General features: G+C 61.1%; 2 protein-coding genes across 2 annotated transcripts; both read left to right on the top strand.

Annotated features, from left to right (window-relative positions):
• Nucleotides 1–332: 332 nt before the first annotated feature.
• Nucleotides 333–12953, top strand: LOC311514201 (tyrosine-protein phosphatase non-receptor type substrate 1-like; the record flags this gene model as incomplete). Its single annotated transcript, XM_084652605.1, has 6 exons — nucleotides 333–470; nucleotides 1605–1872; nucleotides 2105–2181; nucleotides 9988–10288; nucleotides 10580–10933; nucleotides 12441–12953. 6 exons carry the CDS (start codon nucleotides 333–335, stop codon nucleotides 12443–12445), a joined length of 1143 nt encoding a protein of 380 aa, XP_084508731.1. The 3' UTR covers nucleotides 12446–12953.
• A 3950-nt stretch (nucleotides 12954–16903) lies between these two features.
• On the top strand, nucleotides 16904–23857 carry LOC311514220 (tapasin-related protein-like). The gene is made up of 6 exons (XM_084652644.1): nucleotides 16904–17016; nucleotides 17726–17836; nucleotides 20237–20575; nucleotides 20991–21293; nucleotides 23002–23132; nucleotides 23400–23857. The coding sequence occupies exons 1-6, from the start codon at nucleotides 16974–16976 to the stop codon at nucleotides 23499–23501; spliced, it is 1029 nt and encodes a 342-aa protein (XP_084508770.1). The 5' UTR covers nucleotides 16904–16973; the 3' UTR covers nucleotides 23502–23857.
• The last annotated feature ends 2832 nt before the right edge of the window (nucleotides 23858–26689 follow it).

The following is a 26689-nucleotide window of genomic DNA, read 5'->3' as shown; positions in this document are numbered from 1 at the left end:
GAACAATGGAAAATCTTGTCCCTCCCGCCCCACTGAGAATAATGGAAGCTGAGTTCTTTGACCAGTGGCCTTGTATGGCCCCCCCTCAAAGAGAGGGGGTCTCTGTGGGACGCTGGCTCCAGGTGGGTGTGGGGGGGACCCTGCTGTGTGTGAGGGCTGGCATCATGCTGGCTTTGAGCCACCCCGGGCCCAGGGGTGGCTCTGTGTCTCCGCTCTCCCCATGGCCTCTGGGCCAGGCTGTGAGCGTGCTGGGCAGCCCCGATCCCGGACTGGTGTCACTTCCAGCTGTCACTCGCTGGCAGAGGGAACCCACTCCTCGGGGGCGGGTGGGGATGGCGCGTTCTGCGCTCTGCCGGAGGGGCCCGTCCCGCACCAGACGCCGCGGAACGAGGCTCTCGGTCAGGCTGGCTCAGAGCCGCAACTCCCGGGGGCTCGGCCCGGGGGAGGCAACAGGATTTGGCGTCGTCCTGGTGAGCTGACTGGAGCCCCCATGTGCGAAAGCCTGGGGTGCTGTAAGGGGCTGATGGAGAATCTGCGCCGGCTCTAGGTGAGCGACTCTGTTGGCTCATTCCCCTCCTGGCCAAACACTCTGCCCTGCTCTGCTGGCCGCCGAGGGCTCTGCTCTCAGGAATCCCCTCCCCGGGCCGGTGCCCCCCACCGCTTCGTGTGGCTGATCGGAGCGGCTCCAACTCCACCAGGCTCTGTCAGGCCGCCCTTTGCTGCCCCCAGGTCACGGCTGTCGCCCTTTGCCAACCCCTTCCCGGCGTGTCCCCGTCTGTGAGCTGCAGAGCCCAGCCCGGGACGCAGCGCCCAGAGATGGTCGCACCAGGCTCTCCCCAGCTGGGGACTTGGCTCTGTAGGGCAGCTGCAGGACATCTCTGTTCCCTGGTGCCCTTGGCACAGTGGGCAGGCCCTGCACCCAGGGTGGGCACCACAGGCTGGTCTCTCTGAGGCCTGTCCAAGGCTACAGCTCTCGCTGCTGGAACCAACCAGGTGTGAGCACAAAATCTGCCGGGGCCTCTCCCTGCCCTGCGAGAGCCTGGAGCCCTCGGAGACCCGGTGGCGGCCGCCCCAGGGATTCGCCGTCCCAGGGTTTGTTACCAGCCCAGGATGTGTCGCAAGCTGCCCATCTGGCTGGTCCTCCAACGTTGCCTCCTGCTGCAAGGGTCAGGTACCATGAGGGGGCTGATTTCAGGGGATCCTGAGGGGGAGGTGGGTGGTGTGGGGAGAGCAGGCCAGGGATGGGGAGTGGGGGAGGTTCCCGGGGAGGGGGGCAGCCTGGGGAACATGCCATGTGAGAAGGGGAGGGGTGCTCCTGGCAGCAGGGGGAGGGATGGGAGGTTGGGGAGAGACCCTGGCAGCAGAGTTGGGGGAACTGGGGAAGGGCAGGGTCAGGGAAGGTCTCCAGCAGCAGGGAGCCTGGGAAGGGGGGAGGGTTCCCAGCAGTGGGGGTCCAGAGATTGCGGGAGGGTCGCAGCCTCTCCTGCTCCGCTCTATGTCTCTCTCCTCCCGGCCAAGAGGTCTGGGTGTACCAGCCACCAGAGCTGAGGGCCTCACCGGGGGGCTCCATGCTCCTGAACTGCACCTTCTCCGCCACCCCAAAGGCCTCCAAGCTGGCGGTGACCTGGGTGCGGAGAGCACCTGGCGGCAGTGGGGAGGTGCAGATCTACCCCCCGTCCAGCCAGGTGACTGAGCTGCACGGCCGCATTGCCCTGGACTCGGGTCGCTTTCGGCACCAGCGGGACGCGTCCCTGCGCCTGGCCAACCTCACCCGGCACGACGCCGGGCTCTACCGCTGCTTCATCTGGACCTCGGCCACCAGCAGCCACGCCGGCAACGGGACCGAACTCAGCATCCTGGGGGAGGGGCCAGGTACCCCCCCATCCATGTGACCCCTGGGGGACAGGGGAGCCGGGACATGGAGGGAAGGGGGAAGGGCAGGGAGAGCAGGGGGAGGATGGAGGGAAGGAGAAAGGGGAGAGGGAGCATGGAGGAAAGGAGGGGGAGGAACGAAGGAGGGGAATGGATGATGGGGGACCTCTAGCAGCCCATTGTTGCCTCCTCTGCAGGAACCCACACATGCTCCCTTCTGTTCCCTCTCCAGGATCCGGGGTGCGGCACTGGGCAGCCTGTGGCCCCCTGGGTGTCGTGGCAGCCATCCTGCTGATCCTGCATGCCAGGGTGTGCTGGGAGTGACAGTCTGTGGCACCGTCGGAGGGACGTGAGGTCTGGGTCCCAGGGACAGGATGTGGCTGGGGACCCGTGCTCACGGTGAACCCTTGGGCTGGCAGGGAAGGACGGAGCCCCCTGACCCCTTTGATGGCTGGTCGGCCGCAGGGCACCATCCCCTCCGCTCTGGGGCCCTCTTGTCCTCAGGGTCCCCTGCCTTGTCCCCGTGCAGAGTTGGCTGGGGGACGGAGAGCAGTGGCTGTGGAGGGAACCCCCAGGCAGTCCGCCGGCAGCCTGTGCCCTGGAAAGGAGAGGGGGCACCCGAAGCTCCCAGCTCTGCGGCTGTGAGATGAAGGGCCCGGGACGCGCGGAGGCTCTTTGGGAGCCCAGGGAGCCCAGCAGCTCTCGCTCCCCCAGACGGGCACCACCTGAGCCATATTGAGCAGACAGTGCACAGGATCCACGGGGCGATGCCAGCCCTGGCGCAACGATCCAGCCCCACCGAATGGTGCAGGGCCTGCAGCCAGCAGCTCTCGCCCCCACAAACCCCAGCCCCAGAGTGCAGCCTGGCCGCCCCACGTGGTCTGCAGCCTGCGGCTGAGCCTCTCTCTGCCGGGGGAACTGAAACAGCAGCAGCCTCTGTAGGAATCGCTGCTCTGACCAGGCCCAGCTCAGGGCTGAAGTCGCTGCTGAGGGTGGCTGCAGAGGGCTGCTCTGCCCCTGCAGCCGGGGGACACAGCACGCCACAGCCGCAGCTCCTGCACTAGGGGGCGGACGGGGACTCTTTGTACCCTGGGCAGGGCTGGATTTCCAGTGAGGCCCAGGAGGCACGGGCCTAGGGGCGCGGGCGAACGTTGCCACGTCTGTGCTTTGCTAGCCCAGCTGGGCCGTATTCCGCCGTCCGTTGCTGGGGGGTGTGACGAAGTGGGACTGTTCTTAATGTTTCCTCTGAATAGTGTGGGGTGCCTCAGTTTCCCCTAGGCAGTTCTTAAGTCTCTAGGGGGTGGGGTAAGGGTGTATGATCGTTGCAGAGCCCTAGAGGGCAGGTGTGTGCAGGAGTCTGGACACAGAGAATGGCCGACACCCTGTTTCCTGGCAATTGATGGCCTGGGCCCTTCCCCCCTGCAAGGTGAGAGCTAAAGGGTTGGAGAACAAAGGAATCAGGTGACCTCCTGGCCCGGGAAAGGAACAAAGCCCAGAGGAGGGGGGCCTGGAGGGAGTTTCAGTTGGGGGCTGGCTGGGACAAGGAGTGAAGGGCAGACGTGGTTGTCTGGCTCACTGCCCCCCAAAATGGACCCAGCTGAGGGGTCCTGTTCTCCGCACCTGCAAGCTCTGTTTTAGACCATGTTCCTGTCATCTAATAAACCTCTGTTTTACTGGCTGGCTGAGAGTCATGTGTGACTGCGAAGTTGGGGTGCAGGACCCCCTGGCTTCCCCAGGAGCCCTGCCTGAGCGGACTCGCTGGGGGAAGCACATGGAGGGGCAGAGGAGGCTGAATGCTCCAAGGTCAGACCCAGGAAGGTGGAAGCCTTGTGAGCTTTGTGTCCTGAAGACAGGCTGCTCACAGAAAGGAGACTTCCCCAGAGTCCTGACTGGCTTCATGGGGAGCAGTTCCAGAGCATCGCCCAGGGACTCCGTGACAACTGGTGGCAGAAGTGGGATGTACTGCACCCCGTGGATTGGGCTTCCTGCAGTAAGTGACTGGGGAGCAGTAAAACGAAGGGGGATTGATGGGGACCAGGCGTGCTGAAGATTCAGAGAGAGACGGTTTCAGGGGGCGGTTAACTCCTGGAAGTGTGTGACCAGAGAGAAGGACTTTTGCAGTAACAGGGTCCCCCGGGGGATTGCAGCGAGCGGTCCCAGGGGCGGAGGAGTCTGCAGCTCGACCCTGGCAAAGAGGTGGTGACCTCAAGAAGGGCTGGCACACTAGGGGTTCTCCCTGGAAACCGTGGGGAGCTGAGAGCACACAGGCCTGTGAGTCCACAACAATTTGGGATGGTCTGTCATCGTCTCCTTAAGTTTCCACGATATGCATCTGAGGAAGTGAGCTGTAGCTCACGAAAGCTTATGCTCTAATAAATTGGTTAGTCTCTAAGGTGCCACAAGTCCTCCGTCTCCTTAAGAAGGACATTGTAACCCGGTGCAGAAAGAGAGGGTTGAGCATTGGAAAGTTCACCAAAGCAGAGTTCATCGTGCAGCTGGAGGAGGATGACCGCTCTAAGGAACAGATTCCTGACCCAAATGGGGCGATAGCAGGATCTGGGAGCAGCTGGAGCGGGAGCCAGGCATCCCCAAGACTCCTGTCCCCGACCAGACGGGGGTCTTCACGATCGGGTTCCCCGTGGGGGGATCGGAGATGGATGGGTTGGAGCTGAGTCCAAGAGAGCAAGAGGACTGTGGGAGACAGCGAGAGCCCGAGAAAGAGCTGCAGAAGCGGCAGCAGCATGAACTGGCGGTGGGGGAGCGGAGAGGCCTAGAGGACCCCCCAGGGGTGAGTGGGGATAGACCCCGGGGGGCCAGTTCCGCAGGGAACCTTGAGACTAAATTGCTGCCCCTGGTTAAGGAGGGGGGGATGTGGATGCCACCTCACTGCCTTTGAGCAGGCTGGAGATTTGAACCAGGGGGACCATGCGGAAAAGCCCCGGTGTCTAGCTCCCTTGCTGGGTCCCAAGGCCGTAGACTCCGTCAGCCAGATGGGTGGGGAGGTGGACAGGTTCCCACTCCTGATCCCAACCTATATGTCTGTGTGGAGTTTCCTGGGGCCAGGCCCCTCGGACCCACAGTGGGAACGGGAGGGGATGGTCAATGGGGAGACATTCCTGGGGTGGCGAGATCCTGGGACAGAGAGAACTGGTGTCAGGCCTTGGGTGGTGCAGCCTCAGATGCTGAGGGGCTGGGTGAGCTGGGTGAGGGTCCCAGGGACGAAGCCCCTCGCCCTGTCTATGGCCCAGGTCCCTGTGCAGACCCAGGAGGGGTGGGGCTGGCTGGCCGTTGGGGTTCTCCAGGACACCAGCTGCGTGACCCTGTTGTGGGGGGACTGTGTCTCTTTGGGACAGGATCCAGGCCTTACTCCTGTAACTGCCAAGGGTTTGAATTTGAATCTAGGGAACCAATCGGGGGAGAGGGAAATGGTCAGTGAAAATGCAGATGATCTGGCTGGCAGGGGGGAGGAGCGGCTAGGCTCAGGCTACCTGCCTGCCTGTAACCGGACCCCTGGGGCTGGGTGGGACAGAGAGATGCTCCCTGCCCCATTGCACACTGGAGAAGGGGCTCAGGCTGGCTCTGATGCCGTGAGGAAAGCAGCAAGCTCCCCGCCTGCCCCCACTGGGACAGCAAGGGCAGCGCTGAGCAAGGGGGGAGCTGAGACCCCAGCTGAGTGGGGGGAGACACAGGCAGGGCAGGGGATCTGTGGGGAGTGGCAAGGTGCTTGGTAAGGAAAGTCTGGATGAGCCTAGGCAGCCTTGTGAGCTGATGGCTGTGTCTAGTCAGCAGGGTGGGAAGGCGAGGAGAGTGGAAGATGAGTGTCCCTGGACCTTACCAGTTAGCTGGGTGGAGAATTGGGACAGTGAAGGAAACGTGCCTGTGTCTGTCAGGGGTATTGACTTGCCTGTGGAGGGAGCTACCCTGATCTCCAAGCAGTTGTCTGTGACCAGCCTTGTGTGCTGGGACCAGGGGAATGAGATCCCAAGCTGTGTGTCTGGGAAAGGAGAAAGTGTGTCTGGCTCTTCTTTGTCTGTGGAGCAGACAGAAGGGGCCTTTCAGCCTGTGACGGTTGAGGGTCGTGCAGTTGTCTCAGAGCTGGTTCTGGATTCAGTTAAAGCCCAGGAAGGGAAGGGTCCTAAGTTTGGGTCTGCTCAGGAGAATGGCCCTGTAACTAGGTCGCATCCAGTTAGTGTCTATGTAAAATCCCAGAGACCAGACAATTCTGGTGCCTGTATTTTGCCTGTTGCTAGTGTGTTGTTGGAAAGGGTGGAGCAACTCTGTCTAATCAGGGTGAGATCCTAGCCAGGGCACAAGGAGAGCATGAAGGTGTGTGATTGTGTTACCTACTGAGGGTGTGGAAACCTGTAGCAAGAAGGAAAAGATTCCTGAACTTGTGTGTGGCAAAGGGAAGGAGAATGCTTCTGACCTTTTATCTAGGAAGTCTGTCAGTTTGCCTGGAAGGGGATTGTGTAGGAATCCGCTGGATGGGCCAGAGGTGATTCTGGATGTAAGGGAGACCCAGAAAGAGTCTTTTGTTGCTCAGGAAAGTGTTCCTCTAGAGTAAGCCCTAGGTAAAGAGGGTAAGAGCAGAATTTCTGTGAGGGGTGAATTGTTGCATAGAAAAGCCCTAGGGAAAGGAATCCTCGTGGAGTCTTTGGAAGCAGTTTACAGCAACTGAAGGGTGTGAAAAGGATTTAATCAAGAAAGTTTCAGTTCCTAGCAGTCAGAAATTTTCTGTTGTGAATGGATCCACTGACTGTCCTGTTGAAAGAGCCAGTGTGGAGAGCTTTGAGAAGGTCTCAGATGAAGTGAAAGCTGTTAAGAAAGTTAAACAGTCCTATAACCAAGTGGCTGTGTTTGGCCAGCTTGTTGGGGAGAAGACCCAATCCCAGTTTGACCCCCTGGGGTTTTGGGGTGGCCAAAGGGCAGGCCGCATAAACCTTCCCACATGCGGCCTGCGAGTGCTATCGACCACCCCTGACCTAAGGGAGGGCGTGAAACTGGAAGGGCCTGGTGTAACTGCTACCAAGGAATGGGGGAGATGCTGGGGCATCCATGGGAACGTTGGTGGCTTCGAACTTCCCCAGGTCACCAGCTAAAGTGACCCCGCTCAGTTCGATCTCGAAGGGGGGAGAGATGTGACGAAGTGGGACTGTTCTTAATGTTTCCTCTGAATAGTGTGGGGGTGCCTCAGTTTCCCCTAGGCAGTTCTTAAGTATCTAGGGGGTGGGGTAAGGGTGTATGATCATTGCAGAGCCCTAGAGGGCATGTGTGTGCAGGAGTCTGGACACAGAGAATAGCCGACACCCTGTTTCCTGGCCACTGATGGCCTGGGCCCTTCCCCCCCTGCAAGGTGAGAGCTAAAGGGTTGGAGAACAAAGGAATCCGGTGACCTCCTGGCCCAGGACAGGGACAAAGCCCAGAGGAGGAGGGGCTGGGGGGAGTTTCAGTTTGGGGCTGGCTGGGACATGGAGTGAAGGGCAGACGTGGTTGTCTGGCTCACTGCCCCCCAAAATGGACCCAGCTGAGGGGTCCTGTTCTCTGCACCTGCAAGCTCTGTTTTAGACCATGTTCCTGTCATCTAATAAACCTTCTGTTTTACTGGCTGGCTGAGAGTCACGTCTGACTGCGAAGTTGGGGTGCAGGACCCTCTGGCTTCCCCAGGAGCCCTGTCTGAGTGGACTCGCTGGGGGAAGCGCATGGAGGGGGAGAGGAGGCTGAATGCTCCAAGGTCAGACCCAGGAAGGTGGAAGCCGTGTGAGCTGTGTGTCCTGAAGACAGGCTGCTCACAGAAAGGAGACTGCCCCAGTGTCCTGACTGGCTTCATGGGGAGCAGTTCCAGAGCATCGCCCGGGGACCGCATGACAGGGGGACCAAAACTGGATGCAATACTCCAGATGTGGCCTCACCAGTGCCACATAGAAGGGAATAATCACTTCCCTTGATCTGCTGGCAATGCTCCTTCTAATGCAGCCCGATATGCCATTGGCCTTCTTGGCAATGAGGGCACCCTGCTGACTCATATCCAGCTTCTCGTCCACTGTAACCCCAGGTCCTTTTCTGCAGAACTGCTGCCTAGCCAGTAAGTCCCCGGCCTGTAGCAGTGCATGGGATTCTTTCTTCCTAAGGGCAGGACTCTGCACTTGTCCTTGTTGAACCTCATCAGATTTCTTTTGGCCCAATCCTCCAATTTGTCTAGGTCCCTCTGGACCCTATCCCTACCCCCCAGCGTATCTAACTCTCCCTGCAACTTAGTGTCATCTGTGAACTTGCTGAGGGTGCAATCCATCCCATCATACAGCTCATTGATGAAGATACTGAAAAAAAACAGCCCCAGGACTGACCCCTGGGGCACTCCGCTTGATACCAGCTGCCAACTAGACATGGAGCCGTTGATCACTATGTGATGAAGTGGGAATGTTCTGAATGTTTTCTCTGAATACTGTGTGGACCTTACTTTCCCTGGGTACTGCACCAATACTTAGGTGGTGGGAATTGGGTGTGTGATTTTGCTGAGGCCCTCAGGGCAGGTGAGACTGCCCAGCTATTTGCAGCTGTGTAACCTGAGACCCCGGAGGGGGGTGTGACCAGGTGACACCTTTGTCCTGGGAAAGGAGCCAAAGGTCAGAGGAGGGGCTGGAGGGAGTTTCAGTTTAGAGCTGGCTGGGGACGTGGAGGGAGGCCCAGGCTGGGATCTGGGCTCCCTACCCCCCAAGATGGATCTGACTGAGGGGTCCTGTTCTCTGTACCTACAAGCTCTGTGTTAGACCATGTTCCTGTCGTCTAATAAACCTCCTGTTTTACTGGCTGGCTGAGAGTCCTGTCTGACTGCGGAGTTGTGGGGCAGGACCCTCTGGCTTCCCCGGAACCCCGCCTGGGCGGACTCGCTGGGGGAAGCACCCGGAGGGGCAGAGGAGGCTGAATGCTCCGAGGTCAGACCCAGGAAGGGGGAAGCCGGGTGAGCTGTGTGTCCTGCAGACAGGCTGCTCATAGAAAGGAGACTTCCCCAGAGTCCTGCCTGGCTTCGCTGGAAACAGTTCCAGAGCATCGCCCAGGGACTCTGTGACAAGCCCCCACCCAGTAATTCAGGAAAACCAAACCCCACCCCTGGGTGCCTCTATGAGGGAATATTTTCCCACTCGCAAGCACTGAGAGTGTCTAACAAACCCTCATTACAAGGGAGAGGGAACTCACCATTCATTTGGTAAAACACCACAACAAGGAGTCCAAAGCCTGCAAACCCTATGCAAACACCCACCCCACAGATTGCTGGGTGGTGCCCTTTGCAAGGCGGGAAACTGAGGGAATGTTAAATATAAAGGGTGAATGTCCCTGTAACTTGCTGCTCCCCCTTTCTCTCCATGACACCCCACTCATGGTTTGTTGTCCAAGAGCAGCAACATCCCAGAGTCCAGGGTGGGATTGCTTCTAACCCGGGGGGCTGGTTGGGTGAATCCTCCACCTCTGCCCCCTGTTCTGAGGTTCCTTCCCCTAGCCCAGCGCTTAGGGTTCAGTTGCAGGGATCGGCAGATGCCAACTACAGCGGGGAAGAACCACGACTCCCATCACATCAGTTCTAGCTTCCAAAAGGGAGCAAACAGGTCAAACCCTTCAAATCCTGCTAATCTGATCCAACTCCCCAAAGTCTTTCCTTTCCATTCGGCATAATTCTCTCCCGCTCACAGATTGGGTCCTGCCAGGGTGCCCCCTGTCCCCTTAGGAGACATTACGCACAGCTCTGCTGCCCTGTGCTCACAGTCAGCCTGACAACACTTCAGTGCCCCACAGCCCAGACTAAACTGAAGAGTAACCCACAGCAGCCCGAACGGGTCACTGTGGCAGAGTAGGGGCGTCTGTGGAAATACGGCCTGATCCGGGGTCTCGTGCCCCAGTTCATCGCCAGCTGGCAGAGCAGAGCTGGCTCAGACCCTGCGTCCACACACAGGCCTGTATGTCACTGAGCGCATCGCAGGGTCTCCAGCCGTTCTAAGGAGAGTGAACCAGACATGCAGAGCAGAGTAACTCTTCAGGAAGGGGGTTCACCTGCAGGGGATCCTGCTTGGGCTAAAACCCCAGCCCCATTCTCACTGCTGTCTGCCCCCAGCCCGGCCGTAGGTGTCCGAGATCCAGGTGTTACCGGAGTGGGAGCCCCGGGAGGAGGTGCCGTTTGCCGTCCAGATCCAGAACTTTTACCCCAGGGGGATTCACGAGATCCAGTGGCGCTGTGATGGGAAAGCCTGGGAAAAGTGTGAACCAACCGACTGCAGCCAGAACCCGGATCTCACGTTCAGCGCTACCAGCATCTGGAGAATCCCTAGTGACCAAATCACCCGTCCGGAATTTACAGTCACCGTGTCCGTTCAGCAAACCCCTCAAAGCCCCCCGATCGAGAGAGAGATCAGAGCCGGGGACACAGGTGAGGGGGGCCTCTTGGGGTTGGACGGGGAATGAGCAGGAATCGCTGCCCCCGCAGGGTCCCTGAGGGATGAATGAGGTTTGGGAGCTAATATTCCTTGTCCCCCTTTCCAGCTGGAGACGCCGATGGGTCGGGGTGTAACAGAGTCACACCCGGGGGTGATTTTATGGGGTAACAGCCCCACAGAGGGGTCAGATCTCTCCCGCCTGAAGGGAGGGGGAAGCAGCCCTCACCAGGCCCCATCTCCCCCTTGCGGGGCCTGTAACTGTCTCTGGATGTTTCATTCCCCAGGTCTCCTGCGGCCCCCGGAGGTGTCGGAAATCTCCCAACCCGAGTCAGTGACGGCGGGGGAGGAAATCACCCTGAGCTGCCGCATGGTGGGGCATTTCCCTGGGGTGCTGTGTGTGACCTGGCTCAGGAGGAACAGGGGGGCTGGGGCGGCTGTTCGTATACTGAACTCGGCCGAGTACAGAATCGAGCCCGGAGCTCCCCACACACAGGACGGGAAAAGCTTCCAGCAGGAGACAAGACTCCGCTTCACCTCCTCGGTGCAGAGAGACCAGGGGGCAGAGTACGTCTGCCGGGTGGGACACGTCATCCTACGGACCCCAGTGGAGAGACGCAGCAGGGAGCTGCAGGTCACAGGTCTGATCTTTCGTCTTGAAAAGCCTGCAACTCGTACAGGAAGTTAGGAATTTCCCAACTGGAGCAGGCCAGGGCCCCTCTAGCGCAGCACCTTCCCCTTGACAGCGGCCAGGGCAGCTGCCCCAGAGGACAGGACAAACCCCTGCCGTCGGGGGCTACAGCCTAACGCAGGTGGTTACCCCAGCTGGTGGGGACTCAACATGGTGTGTTGCACACACGCACCCCTTGTGAGAGCGCTTCCTGGCTGCACCTTTCCTGGCTGTTGTGTGGGTGACCCACTTCCCTGGGCCCCGTGTGCTTTAAGCCTCCAGAGTCTGACCAGAGTCCAGCCACAGCCCAGGGCTTGGGCTCTCTTTGCCTACTTGTGGGGTGCAGATCCTCTGCCTTGCACCCCCCCCGAGAGCTCTGACCCTGTGCTCTCGCTGCCTAGCCCCGGGATCAGTGATGCCCCCCCAAACCCCACTTCCTCCCCCTGTATCTCAAACACACCGTCGCCAGAACTCCCGCTGGGTGGGCGCTCTGGGGTTACAGTTTCCCTCTTAAGCAGCATAACAGGGAGGCTTGCCTTGGGCTGGGGGGGAAGCTCTCCAGGCAGGGGGCCTGGCAGAGACCCTGGCCAAGAAGCAGGGCAGAGTCTGACAGACACACCCTTGGGGAGGAGGGGGCTGGGCCCAGCTGAGAGGGGTATAAAGACTGTAGGAGTTTGTGCTTTGTTTTTCAAATACTTTGGGCTGCTGGGGGAGAGACTGACCTGGGGTTGGGGCTGAGGGGCCTGGAAGACTAAATAAATGGGATCCCTTGTGGGGTTTGTTTGAACTTCTATTTGAACTGGGTGAGTTCTTAAAGGGGCCCTGAAGAGGGGGAAACTGAGGCAGGAGATGCAGCGTGACTCCTGGCCACGCGGGGACACCCAGGAGACAGCTGTCCCCACTCCAAGGGACAAGCGATAGTGAAAGCCAGGGCACACAGATTTGCACACTCCATATTTAGCAGCGTGAGAAACACAGATCTAGACCAAAGCAATAAACCGTACATGTGTTTCCCTGCCTCAGTTTCCTCACCACTCTGGAGCATTCCTTGGGCTGGAGTCAGAGTCCTCTGGGGGCACGTGGGATGGTTTTTCTTCTGAATCCTGGAGTCTTCTCTAGCCCCACAAGCCGTCTCTGGCCCTAGCTGGTCTATGCCCATCCTCTTTCCTGCTCAAAGCTGCCTCTTCCTGTCCCAGTGAGTCTCCTGAGTTTTTACATCCCATCAAAAACCCCTGGTTCCTTTGTTTTCCTGCTGGTGATTTCCCACTCTCTCCACTTCCCCAGCCCCCTGAAGAGAGGTAGGATGAAAGTGGCTCTTCTAGGCTTGAGCGTACCTTAGTGAAGAGCTGGAAGGACTGACGCAGACCAGAGCCCTTGGGGAGGTGGGGAGGAGGGGTGATGCCTGGTAAGTTGATTAGCCCGCGTGTAGATACTTTGGTTGTTTTAATGTGTTTTCTCTCGAATGCTTTTACCTCCAGAATAAAGGGGCCGGCGTAGAAGGGCTGGGTGGTACCTGGCCTGCACCGGTTACCGTCTCTGAGGAGAAAAGCAAAGCAGAGCCGCTGGTGGCCAGGCGGTCCGACTCTCCTGGGGAGCTCACGGCGTAGGCAGGGTGCTGGGCAGCCTGGAAATACGCCGGTCAGGAGGGAGAGCCATGCAGATCCCCACCCAAGAGAGGTGACGGCTGAGAGCGGGTGCTGTTGCTGGACCACGATGGGGGACACAGGTGAACTGGGACGTACATGGTGGCTGGGCAGCCCACCTGGAGAAAAGTATAAACTCAGGGACACTGGCATCACCACGGCACCTCTCCTCCCCCGCCCGCTCACTGAAGGCAACAGGGTCGTTTGAAAGACAAAGAATCATTTGAACTGGGGGGGGTCCTAACGGGAAAAGCTTTCCAGTTAGCACCGGCTGCTGTCGGTTTTTGGGGAAGAGAAACCTTATTGCTCCAAATTTGACTCAGCTGGATAAAGTTCAAAGAAATTAGACTGTGGTTTTATCTTTTATTTCTTTTTGTAACCAACTCTGAACTTCTGTGCTTATACCACTTACAAGCCCTTCACATCTCTCTTTCTGCAGTTAATGTTGTTATTTTAATGTTTTATCTCAGCCAGTGTGGTTTCGACTGAAGTTTGGGGAATTACTCTGGTTACAAACGCTGGTGCGTGTTCGTACCCGTTGATGGTATGATGAACTAATTAACGAGCTTACGCTGATCCAGGGGGGTCTGGAGCTGTGCAAGAGGCACATTCCTGGGGGGCCAGGCTGGGGCTGCGGGATGTGCGGGTGTCTCCCTCTACACCGTGCAGGAGGGGCCGGCAGAGCCTGTGTGTAACTGTGCGGGTTGTATGGACACAGGCTAATGGCTGGGGGAGAGCCAGGGCTGGAGGGACTGCTGGTCACTGGCAGAGTCGTGGGAGAGGTGCCCTGGGCTAGAGAGTTAAGGGGGTACAGCAATTGCAAGTCCAGGTTGTACCCCAGGCCATATCACACCCCCTCTACCTCCATTTCCCCCTCTCAGTCCCACTTTAACCCCCTCCCCTCAGCCCTCACCCCAAAATACTTTCACCCCCCTTCTCATACAAGCCCACAGTCCTGTCTCCCCCACGGCCCATCCCCTGCAAACCACCCACGCTGCCCCCTGGCCTGGCCTGGCCTGTTGTCCCCCAACGATCAACTCAGTTCCCATTTTTCCTCTGCCCCCACAACTCCCCCACCCCGAGCCCCGAACTGTCCGTGGACCCCGCGTGGGGCCTGGGCTGTAACATCCGCTCTGGCCTCACGCATCCTGCAGAGCTCTTCAGCTTCCCGCGCTCGGGGCCACCCCCGGCACTGAGCCCAGCGCTGTCCCCACGACGGGGTGGCCCTGGCTTCTCCGGGCAGGATCCCCCTGAGGTCCCGGGGCGGGGCCTGGCTCCCATGGGCAGTGCGGGGTGACTGGCAACATGCTGGGAAGGGGCGTCTGTGAGGGGCCAGCTCTGGGGGACCCTCACCAGCTGGGGCAGCATGTGGAGTGGGGCTGGGGGGACGCAGGCCTGTCCCTGGGAAGCAGGTCTGCTCTCCGTGGGGTGCATTGACCGGCCTTACACCGTGTTTCAACCCTGCAGCATCCGCACCCTGGCTCAGGGCCTCTCATCCCCCCTGGGGCGCTGGGCATGGGCTGGGCACACAGGGTAACTGGGCAGAGGCTTGTGGGGCTGGGGCCTGATCTAACTCTTCATCCCAGGCAGGGCTGGGGGCAGCCTGTGGCCTGCCAGGCCCAGGGTGACCCCGCAGGCTCCGGTTCTGCCAAGGAACTGACCCAGCACAGCCAGAGCCCTGCCAGCCAGCACCACCCGCTGTGTGAAACACGGGCAGCCGCCAGCGCCCGGCTCGGGGCCAGGCCCTATGGCTGCGCTGCCAACGGCTGGCCTGGGCCCACGCACCCACCACAGCTCAGACCACGCCGCCTTCTGCCACAGACACGGCCCGGCCAGCAGGCTCCAGCCAGGGCCAGGTCCTCCAGCCCTGACCGCACCACAACTGAGACGGCCCCTCCTGCCACGGGCCCAGCACCTCGGCCGCCCTGCCGGCCCCGGGCCAGTGCCCCAGCCACAGACACCGCAGCAGGTGCTGCCCTGCGACGAGTGATGCAGATGGTGCTGAGCTGCTGGAAACGGGATGGGGCAGGCAGTTCAGAGGAGAGGCCAGAGCCAGCGCTGGACCAGCCGGCCAGCCAAGGGAGGCCGTGTGGCCACCGCTAGCTTGCTGGGGCAGCTGGGGAGAGCCGCATGTGACTGGAGAGAGGGAGCCATCACTCACACATCCTGATCTCCCTATGTCTGACGCAGGTCCCTGCCCCAGGCTGGAGCTGGCCACTGTAACTGAGGCTCCCTGGACTTGCTGGTCTGGGGGCTGCTCGCTCAGGGGCTAGGCAGGGGGAGGCCAGGGCTCTGGGCCGCCCTTCCTGGCAGCTGGCCCCATCACACTGCCCCAGTCTGGCCCCGGGGCTCGTGCTCAGGTGAATAAATCAGGCACTCAGCGAGTCCCCGTGTCCTGTCAGTCCCTGGGCCGGGTGTGATGCACCCGCCCGTCCCGCAGGCAATGGGAGCCGCGGCTGAGCTGCAGGGTCAGGAGAAGTTCTTCATCTTGCCTTTGAGGAGACTCTGGTCTCTGCCACAGGGGCCCTGCTCTGTCTGGGCTTAGCGGTGCTGAGGGACCGGAACTGGTCTCTGCCCCAGGGGATCCATACAACACCCTCCCAGCAGGAGATGGGCAAGGACGGCTTCCTGACACATCGGCGTGTCCAGGCAGAGAGGGATAGAAGGGAGCTGGGACCCACCTCCCAGGGTCTCTGGAGAAATCCCTTGTGCCTAGAAGAAAGGTGACAAATGAGAGGGGGATTTTCAAGCCGTCTGATCAAAAGGCCACTGAGGCTCTCGGCCCATATGCAGCCAGGCTGCCCCAGGCTGCGAACTCCCCACAGACCGTCTGGCATTAGGCAGCACCCCAGCTGCACCACGACAAGCAAAGGAAGACGGGGCTTGCTGCAATGCCAACGCTCAGCCATTCAGCTGTCACACCGACAGCGGTGCTCTTTGCCACAGGAGTGTGGTTAGATGTTTGGCTGCGTGTGTGTGTTCTCCCTGTGTAGTGCCCCAGCTCTGTGCAGACAGTCAGCACAGCAGACCTCGAGCGAACCGCCCAATGACCACAAGATCCGTTAAGGGACGAAGGTGCCAGGCCAGGTTCATTGTCGACAAAGCACGGTAATAGCACTTGGCAGACTCTACGAGGATACTAAGACGTATGCCCGTGACAATGGACGCAGCTCAGTGAATGGCAGGACTTTCCATTCCCCCCTTCAGCTGGACAAAGATACTCTCTCTGGGGTACATCTTTATACCCTGATACAAACAAGTTAGTACTGCCCCTGACATAGTTAGTTACTGCCCCCTGACGTGGCTAGTTATCACCCATCTCCTTGTACATGTTGGTTCGATCAAAACATCTTTATTACGTACTGTCATCCTGACCTTATCTTTTAGAAGGGGTCACTGTGTTCCTGTTATCCTTGGAGAATGTGTCTGTACCATCCTTTATATGGGGATGTTCTGGTACCACTTGGTACCGGGACGTGCTGGTAACACACTTCTGGAAAGTCTTTGCGTGAGAACTCTGTGCCAAGCACTTCTCAGGAACGTTTCTGCAATATCAGCCCCGACGTTTGCTCACAGCCTCACTTTCGCCAACTTTGCTTTATGTCGGCAAAGCTTGGCCACTACTTTAGCTCAGGCCTCCTGCCAGGCCTCTGATACAAAGGCTTATATCTCAGGCTCTCTTCCTACCACAAGGAGCTCTGCAAAACTGCATAGGGGAAATCCCCCAAAGTGCCGGACAAAAGTGCCCGGCCGATGTCCTGCACGGGCTGCCTCGGTGCCGTGATTTCCATCGGCTCTGAACAGGCTGCCCCGGGGGCAGATCCCCTCGCAGAGCGATTGTCGCAGGCTTGCTGAAGACTCGGGCAGTGTCGCAGACGAGGTATGTTCCGGCTGCGTGTTAAGGTTTCCTACAGCCCTAGTTGCTCGGGGCATTTGTGCTGATGACAGCTCAGACCCTGCAGCCCAGAGGCCAGGCATGGTTGCGATAGCAAATCTCCCAGCCACAGACCCTACAGGGCCCTTGAATACTCACTGCAATGTTATTTCAGGGCACGGTGTTGCTGTCCACGAACTGCACACAGCAGCCCAGACCAAGAGCCTCGTCCGCACACCACTGCCCGCCTCGCAGCCAAGCAGAAGCAGCCGCTAATTCAGGCCCCTGGCCGGGGAGGAACTGAAATAGCCGGTCAGAGGCAGCTCTGGGCTGCTCCCAGCTCTGTGGCTGCTTTCAGCTCCCAGCAGAGACAGGCCCAGCCAGACGCTCACCCTGCACCGCCTGTTACACCTCCGAGGTATGATGTGAAACTGACACGGCCCCCCTGGGCTCCCCCCCGCCTCCCCCCGGGCGATGAACGGCTCAGTGCAGCCATGGCCCTGCGGATCGTACTGCTCCTGTGGCTGGGGAGCGCCGGTGAGTACAGAGCCCCCGGCTGCCCCACGCCCTGGGGTCTGGCCGCTCAGACACGTCTCTGGCCCCAGCACCGGGCCAACCCGCACGGCAGCCGGGACCTGAGTCTACAAGCTGGGACCCACCTGGCTCCCTGGGCGACCGTGGGGCAGGGGGATGAAATGACGCCCCCCCATCCGCACCTGCTTGCCCTGTGCGGCCGGGGCTGAACCAGTGACTGGGGGTAGCCCTGATCCGTGGGGGGTGGCTGGGACCCAAGAAGGGGCTGGGGTTTGATGGGAGGGGCTGACTCTGGCAGCAGAGACCGCCCAGGGGAACTGCAGGCGCTGCCCGAACCCAGAGAGCCGCACGGGTCTGGGCTGGCGGGAACACGAGAAGCAGCCATTCGGGGGGGAGGGGGCATGGAGCAGTGGGGCAGGGCCAGGAACAGGGGGATGGGGGTGAGTAGAGGAGGCAGTGAGTGGGGGGTCGGGGAACAGGGGTTTATGGGGGGCAGTAAGGGGGTAGCGAGAAATGAATGGGGGGCAGAGAATAGGGGATTGTGAGGGCAGGGGAGGCAGTGTGTGGGGAGCAGGGAGGCAGTGGGGGGCCTGGGGCAGTGTTTGGGGAGCAGGGGGGCAGTGGGGGGAAGGGAGGCAGTCAGGGGGCCCGCAGTCGAGGGTTTCTCAGCCTAAGCTGTGCTCTGATCTGCCCTTCTTTGGGGGCTTTTCAGGCTCCCCAATGACAACCAGTTCCCGCGCCCCGAATGCAGCGTCTCCGAGCGTCAAGGCTCCCACAGAGACCAACAGGAGCCTGGAGCTGCCCCGTGGGGGCATCAGGGCAGGTAGGGGCGGTGTGTGATGTTTCTGTGTAGTACGAGCCCCTCCCCTCCAGCCCCTCTCCTCCTGCCCCTACACTAGGGCAGCCCAGGGCTGGGCAGCCACAGACCAGCCCATGGTCTCGCTCCAGAGCCGCAGGCTGGTGCCTGGATCCGCATTGAGTTTTAGCTGGGGTGTAACTGGGGGTCCCAATTTGACAGGGCTCAGTGTGGGGCTGTTGTAGCCTCTCTCCCCCGGCACCGCCTCCCGACACCCCGTAGCTGTTTCCCCCGCCTGCCCACAGGCCTAGAGGGGAACTGACATAACCCTGTCCGGGGCATGAACCGACCAGCTATGGGGGGGCACCGGGTTGCAGGGACATGGGCTCTTTCCCTCTAGGGGGCACCAGCTCTGATCCAGCCCCATGGTGGGGACTGGTGGGCCGGGGGTGGGGTTGGGGGGGAAATGGGATATGAGAACTCTCCCCATCCCCTCTAGGTAAGGTTGCCAGGCGTCCGGTTTTCCACTCGGCAGCACAGAGGGGCTGGCAGGCTCCCTACCTGGCTCCGTGCGGTTCCCGGAAGCAGCCAGCACGGTCCTCCAGCTCCCAGGTGCAGGCCGCAGGGGCTCCCATGGGGCCCACACACTGCCCCGCCCCAAGCACCGGCTCCGCAGCTCCCATTCGTCAGGAACTGCGGCCAATGGGAGCTGCAGGGGTGGCACCTGTGGGCTGGCGCAGCACATGGGGCCTCCTGGCTGCATCTCTGCCTAGGAGCCGGTGGGACGTGACAATGCTTGCCAGGAACTGCCTCAGGTCAGCGCTGCCTGAAGCCCAAACCCCAAACCCCTGCCCCAGCCCAGAGCTCCCTCCAACACCCCGACCCCCGACCCCAGGCCAGAGACGCCTCCCGCACCCCATTCCCCTGCCCCAGCCCAGCGCCCCCTCCCACACCCCGACCCCCTGGGACCCATCCCCTAGCCTGGAGCTCCCTCCCACACCCCGACCCCCTGGGACCCATCCCCTAGCCTGGAGCTCCTTCCCACATCCCAACCCCCTGGGACCCATCCCCTAGCCTGGAGCTCCCTCCCACATCCCAACCCCCTGGGACCCATCCCCTAGCCTGGAGCTCCCTCCCACATCCCAACCCCCTGCCCCAGCCCAGAGCTCCCTCCAACACCCCGACCCCCTACCCCAGGCCAGAGACGCCTCCCGCACCCCATTCCCCTGCCCCAGCCCAGCGCCCCCTCCCACACCCCGACCCCCTGGGACCCATCCCCTAGCCTGGAGCTCCCTCCCACACCCCGACCCCCTGGGACCCATCCCCTAGCCTGGAGCTCCTTCCCACATCCCAACCCCCTGGGACCCATCCCCTAGCCTGGAGCTCCCTCCCACATCCCAACCCCCTGGGACCCATCCCCTAGCCTGGAGCTCCCTCCCACATCCCAACCCCCTGCCCCAGCCCAGAGCTCCCTCCAACACCCCGACCCCCTACCCCAGGCCAGAGACGCCTCCCGCACCCCATTCCCCTGCCCCAGCCCAGCGCCCCCTCCCACACCCCGACCCCCTGGGACCCATCCCCTAGCCTGGAGCTCCCTCCCACACCCCGACCCCCTGGGACCCATCCCCTAGCCTGGAGCTCCCTCCCACACCCCGACCCCCTGGGACCCATCCCCTAGCCTGGAGCTCCCTCCCACACCCCGACCCCCTGGGACCCATCCCCTAGCCTGGAGCTCCCTCCCACACCCCGACCCCCTGGGACCCATCCCCTAGCCTGGAGCTCCCTCCCACACCCCGACCCCCTGGGACCCATCCCCTAGCCTGGAGCTCCCTCCCACATCCCAACCCCCTGCCCCAGCCCAGAGCTCCCTCCAACACCCCGACCCCCGACCCCAGGCCAGAGACGCCTCCCGCACCCCATTCCCCTGCCCCAGCCCAGCGCCCCCTCCCACACCCCGACCCCCTGGGACCCATCCCCTAGCCTGGAGCTCCCTCCCACATCCCAACCCCCTGCCCCAGCCCAGTGACAGTGAATGAGGGTGGGGGAGAGCCAGCGACGGAGGAAACGGGAGGAAGTGAGCGGGGGTGGGGGCCTCAGAGAAGGGGCGGGGTGGGGCCTCGGTGAAGGGGTGGGGCGGGGTGGGGCCTCGGTGAAGGGGTGGGGCAGGGGCATTCAGTTTTCTGTGATTAGAAAAATGGCAATCCTACCCCTGGGGGGTACCAGCTCTGATCCAGCCCGAGGGCACGGACTGGCTGGCTCGGGAAGGGGAGAGGGTGGGGGTGGCAATAGCACATGGGGCCTTTCCATTCTTGGGGAAGCCAGCTCCCACCCGGCTCCAGGGCAGGGGGCTGGCGGGCTGTGGGGGGAATGGGAAACAGGCCCTTTCCCCCGGCAGGGCCCTGGATCTGTGTCCTGCTTCCCCCACAGCCGGCGCTTTGCCCGTCTCCACCGACCCCTCCCCGGTGACGGCGCTCCTGGGCTCCGACGTGCTCCTGACTTGCAGCTTCCCCGTGGCCCCGCGCGGGGCGGGCGAAGGGGACGGGCAGCTGCGGGTAACCTGGTACTTCCAGGGCCAGGCGCTGATGGAGCTGGACGGCATCGCGGTCACCATGAGGAAGGGGGCAGAGCTCTTTGCCCCGGAGCTGCCCAGGGGCAACGCTTCGCTCCTCCTGCCCCACGTCACGCTGGCCGAGCAGGGCCCCTACCGCTGCTCCGTACGCTACGGGGGGCAGCGCGGAGAGGGCACCGTCCGCTTACGGGTGGCAGGTAGAGTCACGGCCTGGCCTCGCCCCGTGCTCCCGGCCAGGCAGGGCTGCAGCCCTGGGCCCCTGACGAGCTCCGCCCCGGCCCCGGCCCGGCTTCGGAGCCGCATTCTCGGGGGGAGGGGGGGGCGAGTGAGGCGCTCGGGGGGCGGATGAGCCGGGGGGCTTTTGCACAGGGGACGGGGCGGGTTTGGGGCTGCCAGCGCTGGCTGGCGGGAAAGCCTGTGATGGAGCCGACACCCCAGGCTGCCCTGGACGGGGAGCAGGGACGGGCACCGCGGGGGGCATTGGGCACCTGGAGAGCTGTTCCCAGCTGGTGCAGCTGGGACCTTCCACCCCAGCCGCTTCCCCTGCGACCCCCTCTCCCTGCAGAGCTTCCCCTGCCCGGCTCTCTGGACTCCCCGTCTCTGTCTCCCCAGCGCTGCCGCGGGTCGAGGTGCCCAACCCCGTGGTGCAGAGGGAGGAGGACAGCGCCCTGGTGTGCTGCGTGCGGGGGTTTTACCCCCAGGACGTCGCAGTGTCCTGGCTCCGGGACGGGCAGGAGCTAAACGCCTCCTTCGTCTCTGCCGCGCGCCGGGGGCACCGGGACAAGACCTTCAGCCTGGTGAGCGTCTACAGCTTCACCCCCACGGAGCAGGATCTGGGGGCGCTCTTCTCCTGCCGGGCACGGCACCCCGCGCTGAACCAGTCCCGCCAGGCCGACTTCCGGATCACCTTCAGGGGTGAGGCCTCAGCCTGTCTGCGCCGTCCAGGGCGGGAGGATCCCCACGATCTGTCCCCCAGCCCTGGGGCTCCCAGACTTTCCTTTGGGCTCACAAACCCCCCAGCTCTGGGGCTCCTGGCCCTTACCACGGAAAGGGGATCCCCCTGGCTCAAGAGACCCCCCCCCAGCACCAGGGTTAATTCTATGCTCCAACCAGAACCCCCTTGTATCATTTCACCCCGTTATTCCTGGATCTCCCCTGCACTACCTTTCCCTCCCCGCCCCCATCAGGAGCGCCCCACGTCAGAACCTCCCTTCCCCCCGCCCATGCCCATGTGCAGAGTTAGAGTCACTGACCCCCGTGATTTCCCCCTGCCGGATCCTGTCGGGGTCTCTGTGCTCCCCTGTAAATAATCGACTCACGGCTGGGGCGTCCCAGCGTGGCTGGATGTGGTGTATCGGGCTCGCCTCGGCCAGTGCCCCCTGCCAGCTGTCGCTCTGGCTCTGCCGCGGTCTCTCTTCTCCTGACCCCGTTCTCCGGAAAATTCACGTTTTACTGCCGCCCCTGCTAGGGTAACCAAAGGCCAACGAGTAACAGCCCAATGTCCTGACAACAGGGCTCGGGCTGTCTCGGGGGCCCTGGACCTCACACCCTGCTCTGCAGGCACTCGCTCCTCTTCATCCCCTGCTCAGGGCCCCACGGCACCCTACAGGGGCTGGCCGGGGAACCCCGGCCTGCTCAGGGCCCCACGGCACCCTACAGGGGCTGGCCGGGGAACCCCGGCCTGCTCAGGGCCCCACGGCACCCTACAGGGGCTGGCCGGGGAACCCCGGCCTGCTCAGGGCCCCACGGCACCCTACAGGGGCTGGCCGGGGAACCCCGGCCTGCTCAGGGCCCCACGGCACCCTACAGGGGCTGGCCGGGGAACCCCGGCCTGCTCAGGGCCCCATAGTGCCCAGTAACCCCCCAAAACACAAACCAACCTCTGCCCTCCTGGAGCTGGACCTTCCCCCACAGCCTGTTCCTCCATTGTACCCTCCCTCCCCGGAGGGCCAGATCCTGCCTTTACCTCTCCACTGGGGCTTATTCCCCCGGCGGCTGCTCCGTGGGCCTCCTGGCCTCTTATTGACTTTGCTTCTTGGGAGAGGAGCCCAGAGCCACCCCCAAACTCTCGAATCCCGGGGTTCCTCCCGCAGCCCCTTCTGCTCCACACTTCCTGCCTCCATAGGACCCGGCCCCTCTCCCCTCGAACTCAGCTTCAGCTGGGCCAGCCCTCCGCCAGGTGCAGCCAGGTGGGTAACGGGCCTCTCCAGCCACATTAACCCTTTCAGAGCCAGGATGGGGCATGTACCCCATCATGACCCCCTCCGGCCCCCATTCTGGTGCCGGGGGTAACACCCACTGGGCTCCCGTTAGCAGGCACGTCCCCGGTGAATCTCCCGTAATGTCCACGGGCTGGGCGGGGGAACCCCCAGGCATTTCGGCTGTGAGTTCAATCCTTGAGGGGGCCATTTAGGAATCTGGGGCAAAAATTGGGGATTGGTCCTGCTTTGAGCAGGGGGTTGGACTAGATGACCTCCCGAGGTCCCTTCCAGCCCTGATATTCTATGATTTCCCCAGGGGCTGGGCTCAGCTCCCTGGCTAGGCAGCAGGTCACAGGGACCATGGCAGGAGCAGGGAGGGGCAGAGGTGAGGGCGTCTCTCTCTCACCTGCTCCCTTTGCCAGGGCCGGAGGAGCAGCGCGGCCTCCTGGAGCCGGGCCTGAGGATCCTGCTGTGGATGCTGCGAGGGGCTCTCCTGCTGGCCATGGCGCTGGGGGGCTGGAGCTGTTACTGCTCTGGGAGGAGGCATGGGCAGGTAAGGGCTAAGGGCAGAGGCCCCGACCAGCGAGCACAGCATCATCGGTACTGGCATGGCCCTGCTGGGACGCCAGCCCTCAGTCTGGTGACATGAGCTCTCGGCAGGAAGCCAGGTCCTTGGGGAGGGAGACGCTTCCCCGCGGCTGCATCTCCCCTGTGGGGTAACTGGTCCGAGGGACCTGCCAGAGCTCTGCCCACCCAGCGCTGCCGGTGACCGTGTCCCCCTCTGCCCCGGGCTCTAAGTCTCTCCTTGTTGCCGGCACAGGTGCGGGAGTGGATCTGGACCCCCGATGCTGGAGATCACCGTGGGGCGCAGCCAGAGGAAGCGGCAGAGGGACAGGCGGGGCCGTCCCTGCTGAGCAGCTAGAGAAGGGGATCCCAGTGAGCACGGCCCATGGGGCTGCCTGTGCATCGCGCCTCGTTCTCACCGGGGGCCCCCGGATGAACTGCTGATGGGTCCATCCCTGCGTCTGTCAGTCCTGTCTCCCCAGCGAGGTCTCAGCAGCATCCCCGCTCCCCAAGATCTGGGTGTCAATAAAAGCTGCCCATCCCCCTTCCTGTGCAGCAGACACAAGACACCCCTGTATCTCCCTCTGGCGCTTTCATGCAAACCCTCAGATTCAGCCCCACAGGGCCTTGCTCCGACCCCTCACTCCTGAGTGTGGCTGGAATGTGATTCCCCCCTCACTCTGGCCCCACACAGATGGCTGGCCAGTGCTCAGACCAGAGCAATAAACTGTCTCTCTGGACTCCGTGGAGGTGTCTTACTGGGTTGTGCTGCGGTAGTTAAATTCCCAGCAGGTTGTGAGGGGCCCTTACCCTGCACCGCATGAAGAGGGTCAGCAATCCCGACACCTCGAATGGGGGGGTGCTGGGTTACAAGGCAGGAAATGCTGCCTGTGGGAGGAGTCCCTTTAATACGCAGAAGGAAGGTTCCATGGCCATATGGGGTGATGGAACGTTGGGGACCTGAGGGTTCCATGGCCATATGGGGTGATGGAACGTTGGGGACCTGAGGGTTCCATGGCCATATGGGGTGATGGAACGTTGGGGACCTGAGGGTTCCATGGCCCTTGGGGTGATGGTACATTGGGGGTGGGAAGGTTCCATGGCTGCTGGAAGTGACAGCTGTCAGACAGACGCAATGGGGGCAGCGGGGCAGCTGGAAAGAGGGGGGCACCTCCTGTTGGTATGTGGGGTCACAAACCTGTGAACAGGGCCAATGCCCCAGGAGAACCCAAGGGGTCTGCTGCCATGGGAGTACCCGAGTGCCCAGCCACAGGGAAGTGTGACTGGGGCAGCACCAGGACATGCCAGCGAGGGACAGGACCATGGCATGGCTAACTATCCAAACTCTTCTATTTGCCGTCCCGTCCCCCCTGCCTATCTACCGGTGTCATGCACTCCCAGGCCCTGTGCTCTCTCTCAGATCCGTCCGGTCCCCGGGAGGACCCCCCTTCAGTGTGACAGCTCTTCTCGGGGGTTCACTCTCTCTCCGGGGTTAAGCCCTGGGCTCCAGCGCCTCCTGGAACCGCACCTCTCTGAGCCTCCAGCACGCCCGTCTCTGCTGTGGGCCCCCCCAGGGAGTCCCCTTGCTCTGGCCCCCCGGGCCTCCACCCCCAGAGGGAGCAATGCCCCCCGATCTCCAGCCTGCAGTGACTCTCAGCCAGGGGAACACAGGTGGGTTATTAGTCATCGGGAACACAGCGTAGAACAGAGCTTGTTAGCACAGACATTAGGAATCTTCATCAAGGTTCCATGGCCCTTGGGGTGATCAAAGAATCACAGGACTGGAAGGGACCCCAAGAGGCCAGCAAGTCCAGCTACCTGCACTGCGGCAGGACCAGGTAAACCTAGACCAGCCCGGACAGGTGTTTGTCCAACCTGTTCTTAGTAGCCTCCAATGACGGGGATTTCACCACCACCCTTAGACGCCTATTAAACAGCCTTAGAGTTAGAAAGTGTTTCCTAATATCTAACCTTAGTCTTCCTGGCTGCAGATTGATTCAGCCCATTTCTTCTTGTCCTACCTTCAGTGGACGGAGAGAACAATTGATCACCATCCTCTTTCTAACAGCCCTTAACTAGCTGAAGAGTGTCCATCCCCCCCCCCCCCCCGGCCCCCCTCTGGTCTTCTCTTCCCTGGACTAAACACACCCAGTTCTTTTTGTCAGGTCAGGGTTTCGGACCCGTGGATCAGTTTTGTTGCTCTCCTCTGGACTCTCCACTTCGTCCCCAGCTTGGCTAACGCCAGCTGCCCCGAGCTGCACCCAGCACTCCAGCTGGAGCCTGCCCATTGCGCGTGGGACAGCTACCGCCCGCTGCGAGCACACCCCAGCCGGAGAGCCGCCTGTCCCACAATGGCATCACGTTGTCGTCTACTGTTCCACTCTAACCCGCAGATCCTCTTCAGCAGTATCACCGCCGGCCAGGGATTCCTGCGTTTGATTTTTCTTTCCTGAGAGAAGCACTTTGCAGTTGTCTTTATTGAATTTCATCTTGTTGATTTCAGACCAGTTCTCTCATTTGGCAAGGTCAGTTTGAATTCTAAACCTGTCCTCCAGAGTGTTTGCAACTCCTCCCACCTTGATGTCACCTGCAAATTTTATAAGCATAATTATCCAAATCATTAATTAAAATATCAATTAGTACCAGACCCAGGACTTATACCTGAAGGAACTCACTAGATGCGCCCTCCCCATCTGACAGTGGGCAATTGATAATCACCCTTTGAGTACAGTCTTTCAACCAGCTGTGCACCGACTGTGACGGGATCCCCCTGGGGTGCAGCCTGGGACCGTGGGACCACTGCACCCCCTGAACTCTCTCCAGCCTGGGCTGTCTCTCACAATGCCCTGCTCGTGACCAGCAGCAAACCCCTCCAGGCGCTGCGATCACTCAGCACAACCGCATGTGGAGCCCCACAGCCAGCATGAAAGCTCCCAGAGCCACTCCTGAATCACACCGAGAAAGGCACCAGCCAAATCCCCCCAGCTCCCAGCCTCGTACCTCAGGGATATATTGTCTACTTTATTAATTAGTTCACAACTTCAACAATGGAAAGTGGACATACACCAACCTTTGCAAAACCTGAGCAGATTCACCAGACACTTCATACAAAGTCACTGGTAAAGTTAAACAGTTAAACAAGTTAATTGACTACAAAAGATAGATTTTAAGAGGTATTAAGTGACAAAAAGTCAGAGTTAGTTATCAAAAGAAATAAAATATCAGCACGCAGTCTAAACACCTCAACCCTATTAGACGGGGCAGCATCTAGATTAAGCAGTTTTTCTCACTCCACTGGATATTGCAGTTCCTAGTACACAGATTTCACCCTTGAAATCTGGGCCAGTCCCCTTAGTCTTCAGAATGTCCTTGTTGCTTGCAGCATAGGTGGGTGAAGGAGGAAGGCCCAGCATGGGGCTCCTGTGTCTGTTTTATACCCTCAGTCCATGTGCTTGGGGAGCACAAGTCCAGGCATGTCTGGGGGCATTGCTGAGTCTCCAGGCCAGGTTGAGCAATTCCCCTGGTGTGGCCTCATGCAGGTGAGTC

The sequence above is a fragment of the Lepidochelys olivacea genome (assembly GCF_965140295.1).
Source record: "Lepidochelys olivacea isolate rLepOli2 genome assembly, contig: Scaffold_29, whole genome shotgun sequence".
In the NCBI taxonomy this organism is placed as follows: Eukaryota; Metazoa; Chordata; order Testudines; family Cheloniidae; genus Lepidochelys; species Lepidochelys olivacea.
Note: the sequence above shows the minus strand (reverse complement) of the source record. Positions and strands in the feature narration are given on the sequence as shown.

Coding starts and splice junctions, on each gene's coding strand:
- LOC311514220 (XM_084652644.1), top strand. CDS start 16,974: ATGGCCCTGCGGATCGTACTGCTCCTGTGGCTGGGGAGCGCCG. Junction 17,837..20,236: donor CCGTGGGGGCATCAGGGCAG/GTAGGGGCGGTG, acceptor CTTCCCCCACAG/CCGGCGCTTTGCCCGTCTCC. Junction 21,294..23,001: donor CTTCCGGATCACCTTCAGGG/GTGAGGCCTCAG, acceptor TCCCTTTGCCAG/GGCCGGAGGAGCAGCGCGGC.